The sequence below is a fragment of the Dendrobates tinctorius genome, unplaced genomic scaffold (genome assembly GCF_039654945.1).
Source record: "Dendrobates tinctorius isolate UK_male_01 unplaced genomic scaffold, ASM3965494v1 ptg000126l, whole genome shotgun sequence".
Lineage (NCBI taxonomy): Eukaryota > Metazoa > Chordata > Amphibia > Anura > Dendrobatidae > Dendrobates > Dendrobates tinctorius.
In genome coordinates, this window is record NW_027361794.1 from 26,266,104 (window position 1) to 26,273,787 (window position 7,684).

At 43.3% G+C, this 7,684-nt stretch overlaps 1 protein-coding gene across 1 annotated transcript in view; it reads right to left on the reverse strand.

The window, feature by feature from the left end:
• Window positions 1–7,630, reverse strand: part of LOC141047202 (uncharacterized) — a 29,519-nt gene extending 21,889 nt beyond the window's left edge. The window contains exon 1 of the mRNA XM_073542154.1: window positions 7,559–7,630. Within this exon, the coding sequence (XP_073398255.1) occupies window positions 7,559–7,630 (72 nt within the window). The remainder of the gene's footprint in view (window positions 1–7,558) is intronic.
• Between the last annotated feature and the right edge of the window lie 54 nt (window positions 7,631–7,684).

The following is a 7,684-nucleotide window of genomic DNA, read 5'->3' on the forward strand; positions in this document are numbered from 1 at the left end:
AGGGCAAAAATGAAACCCAATCATCCTGATCAGCGGAAATAAAACATCTCAAATACGACTCCAAGGTCTGGTTTGTTCTCTCAGTCTGCCCATTGGTCTGAGGGTGAAAAGCAGAGGAGAAGGACAACTGAATTCCCAGCTTGGTACAGAAAGTCCTCCAAAATCTAGACACAAACTGAACTCCTCTGTCAGATACAATGTTCTCAGGAATCCCGTGCAAGCGAACCACCTGTTGCAAAAACAGGGGCACCTACTCAGAGGAAGATGGCAACTTAGGGAGTGGTACAAGATGAACCATCTTAGAGAAGCTATCACAAATCACCCAAATAACAGTCATTCTCTGAGAGACACGCATATCAGAGATGAAATCCATTGAAATATGGGTCCATGGCCTCCTGGGACCGGCAAAGGCATCAACAACCCACTAGAGCGACAACAAGGTTTAGACCGGGAGCAAGTCCCACAGGACTGCACAAAATTCCTGACATCACGAGACAAGGCGGGCCACCAAAAAGACCGACTCACCAGATCTCTAGTACCAAAAATACCTGGATGACCAGCCAATGCAGAGCAATGAACTTCAGACATCACTCTCTTCTTCCACTGGTCAGGAACATACAACTTTCCACTGGGACAACGCTCAGGTTTGTCCTCCTGGAACTCTTCCAGAGCATGTCTCAAATCGGGCGAGATGGCAGAAAGAACTACCCCTTCGCCTAAGATGGTAGCAGGCTTGGTCACCACAGGAGAATCAGCAACGAAGCTCCTAGAGAGAGCGTCAGCCTTGACATTCTTAGTGCCAGGAAGAAAAGAGACCACAAAATCAAAACGTGTAAAAAACAAGGCCCACCTAGCCTGCCTAGGGTTCAAACGTTTGGCCGACTCCAGGTAAATCAAATTCTTGTGGTCAGTGAGGACCACGACTTGATGTTTAGCTCCCTCCAACCAATTTCTCCACTCCTCAAATGCCCATTTCATGGCTAACAGTTGCCGATTCCCCACATCATAGTTACGTTCAGATGGGGAGAACTTTCGGGAAAAGAAAGCACAGGTATTCATTTTAGATGTTACAGGATCCTTTTGGGACAAATCGGCTCCTGCACCAATCTCAGAAGCGTCCACCTCTACCTGGAACGGGAGTGAGACATCAGGTTGCCGCAAAACCGGGACAGAAGTGAATCGTCGCTTCAGCTCCTGAAAGGAAGAAACATCCTCCGGAGACGAATTCAACACATCAGCACCCTTCTTAGTCAGATCAGTCAATGGCTTGGCAATATTAGAAAATTTTGCTATAAATTTCCGATAAAAATTAGCAAAACCCAAAAACTTCTGGAGGGCCTTCAAAGAAGTGGGCTGAACCCAATCATAAACGGCCTGCACCTTGGCCGGGTCCATTTCAATAGTTGACGGAGACAAAATAAATCCCAAAAATGAAATCCTCTGTACCCCAAAAAGGCATTTCGATCCTTTGACATACAGGGAATTCTCCCTCAAGATCCGGAACACAGTCCGAACATGTTCCACATGAGAATCCCAATCCTTGGAGAAGATCAAAATATCATCCAGATAGATAATCAAAAATTTATCCACAAAGTCTCGGAAAATGTCGTTCATGAAGCACTGGAAGACAGAAGGGGCATTAGTGAGCCCAAAAGGCATCACCAGATACTCAAAATGTCCCTCCGGAGTATTAAACGCCGTCTTCCATTCATCCCCATGCTTAATGCGGATAAGATTATACGCCCCCTGAGGTCAAGCTTGGTAAGCCAGCAAGCACCTTTAACTCTGGAGAATAGTTCCGAAATCAGGGGTAACGGATACTGATATTTAATAGTAATTTTGTTGAGGGCACGATATACAAGGCCTTAATGAACCATCCTTTTTGGCCACGAAAAAAAACCCAGCACCTAAGGGTGAAGAGGATGGTCTAATATGACCCTTCTCCAATGCCTCCTTAATATAGGATTGCATAGCCTCGTGCTCGGGTACAGATAAATTGAAGAGCCGACCCTTGGGAAATTTACACCCCAGGCTCAGTTCAATTGCACAGTCATAACTCCTATGAGGAGGCAAAGACGCAGACTCATTCTCACTAAATACATCATAAAAGTCCGCCAAATAGTCAGGAACATCATGCGACTGAGGAGAGGTGGAAAAAACCGGACGCTCACTAAGGGCACACCGACAACCCCAACTCACCACAGACACAGATTTCCAATCCAAAACTGGATTATGAATTTGCAACCAGGGAAACCCCAGAACAATGGTATCATGCAAATTATGCAACACCAAAAATCTGCAATTTTCTTGATGGTCTGGGGCGACCCGCATTACCACCTGGGTCCAAAACTGAGGTTTATTTTTCACCAAAGGAGTAGCATCAATCCCCCTCAAAGGGATAGGCGTCCGCAGAGGTGTCATAGGAAATCCACAACGTTTAGCAAAATCCAAGTCCATTAGGTTCAGGGCTGCTCCCGAATCCACAAAAGCCTTGGCGGAAAATGTGGACAGGGAGCAGATCAGAGTAATTGCCAGAAGAAACTTAGGTTGAACGCCACCCACAGAAAAGGTGTGTGCAAAACGTTTCTCTCGTTTAGGACAGACAGAAATAATATGCGAGGCATCTCCACTAAAAAACACAGCTTATTACGCCTTCTGAACTCCTGACGTTGCTCCCTGGTCAAAACTCTATCACATTGCATAGGTTCAGACACTTGTTCAACAGGTGGCAACATCTCTCGTGCAGTCCTGCGTTCACGTAAACGCCGATCAACCTGAATGGCTAATGACATAGAATCGTCAAGACCAGAGGGAACAGGAAATGCCACCATAGTATCTTTTACAGCTTCTGACAAACCCTTCCGAAAGAGAGCTGCCAAGGCATTATCATTCCAGGTAGTAAGGACCGCCCACTTTCGGAATTTTTGACAGTACAATTCTGCAGAATCTCGACCCTGGCTCAATGCCAACAGGGTCTTTTCAGCCTGATCAATAGCATTAGGTTCATCATACAACAACCCCAAGGCTTGAAAAAATGCGTTCACATTAGTCAGAATAGGATCATCAGGTTTCAAAGAAAACGCCCAATCCTGGGGATCGCCACGCAGCAAAGAGATGACAATTTTAACCTGCTGCGCGGAGCTCCCTGACGAATTGGGCTTCAAGGAAAAAAATAATTTACAATTATTTTTCAAATTCAAAAATTTAGACCGATCCCCAAAAAACACATCAGGAGTAGGGATCTTTGGTTCAGCAGCATGTGAATGAGCAAGGTAGGTGGAAATTCCCCGCACTTCCGCAGCGAGCTGCTCCACGCGATCAGACAATTGCTTTATCTCCATTGAGAGAAAAAAAAATTCCTGCTAAGGCCTCAGAGATATAGAGGAAAAAATATACACATTTTTTTTTTTTTTTTTACAATTCTTTCCTGCTATTGAGTACCCTAGGATCTGCGGTATGGCTGGTGATTCTGTTATGAATGAGTCACCGTAGAAGGCAAAAACAAAAATACTAGCCAAGTCCAGAAAACCAGAGAAGTTGGCAGCTATCGGATTGCAGACCCCTGAACCTATCAACAACAACTAACAGTAGCCGTGGGGGGTTCCTACGGTGCCCTAGACCCCTCGATCACAGCCGGAGAGCTACATAGCCTAAAGACAGAAAGGGAAATCTAAACTGCCCCAGAGCAGACCCCAAAGCAATAGGCAGCCTCCAACATATAATGACGGTGAAGCAAGATGAAAAAACACTAACACAGATAGAAAGATAGGCTGAGCAAATGATGGGGCCCAAGCTAACTAAATAGGACAGGATAGAAAAGCTGCTGTCTGCAATCCGCCAAAACCCTATCAAAACAAGAGCCAACAGACTGATAGGGAAAATGGCCCTGAAGACGCTAGGCTTCAAAAAGACTATATCAGTACTCAGGTATTTTCTGAAGGCAGAGCAAAAAGACACAAAGGAATTCGGCTCACCCCCAGCAGGGAATGGCAGAAATCCAGAAAAACAAGGCAAAACAAAACCAAAACACAAATGCAAAAGGCAGAGCAGAAAACTTAGCTTTGAGGAGCAAGAATCAGACTGGTCTCCTAGAATCCCTCAGAGAAATCACCAGCCAGGCAGAAGGGCGTCGGCTGCCTTATATCCAGTCAGCAATTCCCGTCACCCAGTCATCATCTATCTGCCCAGGTGCTTGGCAATCAGCCTCATTACCTTCCTTCACCAGAAGAGGGAGTTCCTCAGACCTCAATGGTGAAGGGGAAAATGAACTCACAACAGAGTCTATTGTGTACTGGAAAAAATTTACAGCATTTTTCCTAATGTCTCGGGAGACTGGTTTAGGGGCTGTGGAATATCTGGTGACATGAGACATATTTGATGGTCTTGTATGGTGGTTTCTGGGCTTTGGGAGAAGGTGAAACATCTGATAGCACAGATGTATGGTGGACCGGTTGTTCTGGAACTTTCTACCCTTTTACTGGGAACCAGGCCTTCCTGGCTTTCAAAAAGCTTTCAGAAGCTAGTAAACTACTTATGTATGGACACTAAAATCCACATTGTGGCAAAGTGGAAGTCGCCCTCACTGTCAATATCTATGGTGAAAGAGAAGATGAACGACATTATGCTATATGAAAGAATAGAAGCAACTATAACCGACAGGTGGGATTCTTTCTTCAGGGTTTGGCATCCGTGGATGGAGTTTCACTCAGATCCTCGACTGGATCAGGCACGGAGGCTCTCTCTGTAGCCAATTGAGAACTGATCACGGCCTGGGACGGGATTCATATATGATCCTACAATAGGGGGTTGCATAACCGCTTTAAACGCCCTGGATTGGTTATTGATGATACCATTATAGATTATTGGATATCGTATAATTAAATCCTTTGCGCCTTTCCCTATGCCTGTCTATGTCCTGTCTCCCTTATATTATTTGAAGTTTATTGAATGTACGTTAAATTGTTAGTTTACGCTCCCTTGCATGGGAGTTCATAACTTGGACTTGGTTTAATAAGTTTCTAAATATAAATTTATTGAAACTAAAATCAGTATCAATGGTACAGTTTCTTCTGATATGGCGAAATTGATTGTTCGGGATATTTTTCAGCCACTTAGGATAGTGCCCACTGCTGAAGTGGATATAGCTATTAGAGTCAACTTTCTTAAAAAAGGTTTTGCTGCAGATCTTGTTATTTTCTACGAAAAGAGTGACATCTAAAAAATTAATACTAAAAACATCATAAAAAGCAGTAAAGGAGATACCCCATTTGTTGGATAAAATAATTAATATTGTTTTCTGTAGTGTCCCAAATAAAAAATAAGTAATCAATAAATCTCTTATAAAATACAATATATTTTTGCCACGTTTCTTAAAAAACCATGAAAAGATTCACAAACGTAGGTGCTACTTTCGAGCCCATCGCGGTCCCATTTGTTTGATGGTAAAACTCATTTTCCAATGTAAAATAATCGTTTCATTTTCAAGCTGCATAAAAATGTTAAAAATGATACTGAGTGACAATAAATTTTGCATGAATTTTATAACTCAATATAGCAATCAACACAAGGAAATCCGCGAGGTTTCACAGAAAAATTGGTACATCCTACTTGATGACCCTGTCCCTCAGTAAAATCCTCCAAAGAAATCCTGGAATAACGTACCGTAGAGCACCTACTATCAGGAGCATCATAGCACCAACTATCAGGAGCATCATAGCACTAACTATCAGGAGTAGAGTTGAGCGACTTTGGTCAGATCGGGTTTCATGAAACAAAATTTGAGTCGGATGAAACTGGTCCGACTAGGGCAAAAAAAGTCGGAGTTTCGTCCGAAACCCGACCCCAATGCAAGTAAATGGGCAATAAAAGTTGGCATTGAGTGGATGAATGTCATCCGCTCTATGCCGACTTTTATTGCCCATTGACTTGCATTGAAGTCGGGTTTCGGATGAAGTTCCGGCCTTTTTTTGCCCTAGTCGGACCAGTTTCATCCGACTCAAATTTTGTTTCATGAAACCCGATCTGACCAAAATCGCTCAACTGTAATCAGGAGCATCATAGCACCAACTATCAGGAGCATCATAGCACCTACTATCAGGAGCATCATAGCACCTACTATCAGGAGCATCATAGCACCTACTACCAGGAGCATCATAGCACCAACTATCAGGAGCATCATAGCACCAACTATCAAGAGCATCATAGCACCTACTATCAGAAGCATCATAGCACCTACTACCAGGAGCATCATAGCACCAACTATCAGGAGCATCATAGCACCTACTATCAGGAGCATCATAGCACCTACTACCAGGAGCATCATAGCACCTAGTCGCCTCAAGCTAGTAATCAACAGCCATGAGGGGCATATTTCAAACACTATTAAATGGGCTTTTAAATGTGGAACTAAGAACTGTTTATGCTACCATATAAACAGTAAAATGATTAAAATTGATGGTGTCGGCCCTTTAAAGAACAATGAGGGTGAAATCATAGAGAGCGATGTGGGAAAAGCAAATGTTTTAAATACTTTTTTCTCAACAGTGTTCACACAGGAAAAGGATTTGCCAGGGGAAATGCAGAGTGATCATGTAAACTCCCCATTAAGTATTACCTGCCTAACCCAGGAAGAAGTGCAGGACCGCCTTAGTAAGATTAAAACTGACAAATCACCAGGCCCTGATGGCATTCACCCTCGGGTATTAAGGGAGTTAAGTAATGTGATAGACAGACCTCTATTTCTTATGTTTAAAGACTCTATAGAAACAGTGTCTGTTCCTTTTGATTGGCGGCAAGCAAATGTGGTACCAATATTCAAAAAGGGTGTAAAAGGGAACCTGGAAACTATAGGCCGGTAAGCTTAACATCTGTTGTGGGTAAAATTTTTGAAGGGTTTCTAAGGGATACCATTATGGAATATCTCAATGTTAATAAATGTTTAACTCCATATCAATATGGATTTATGAAGGATCGCTCCTGTGAAACTAACCTGATCAGCTTCTATGAGGATGTAAGCTCTCAAATGGACCAAGGAGAATCATTGGATGTCATTTATCTCGACTTCTCTAAAGCATGTGACACTGTCCCACATAAAAAGATTGGTCAGTAAGATGAGAAAGCTTGGGCTAGGGGAAAATGTGTGTAGATGGGTAGGGAGCTGGCTTAGTGATAGAAAACAAAGAGTGGTTAATAATGGGGCATCCTCAGATTGGGCCAGGGTTACTAGTGGGGGACCACAGGGGTCTGTATTGGGCCTCCTACTATGTAATATATTTATTAATGATCTAGTGGATGGCTTACACAGTAAAATATCAGTATTTGCAGATGATACAAAACTATGTAAGGTAGTTAACACAAAGGAGGACAGTTTGCAACTACAGACAGATTTGAGTAAATTGGAGAATTGGGCTGAAAAATGGCAAATGAGGTTTAACACAGATAAGTGTAAGGTTATGCACATGGGAAGGAGAAATGCTCAGCTACTTACTGGTAGCGGTGTTTTTCAGGAGCCCATGACCCTCCCTAATCGGGTGGTGCAGTGAGATTCCGAGTGCCCCACAATTAGTAGATCGTCTAGATAGGGGATCACAAGAATGTCTTGTTCGTGCAAATGAGCCATAACCTCCGCCATTATCTTTGTGAAGACCCGGGGTGCCACCGCCACCCCGAAGGGAAGTGCCCTGTA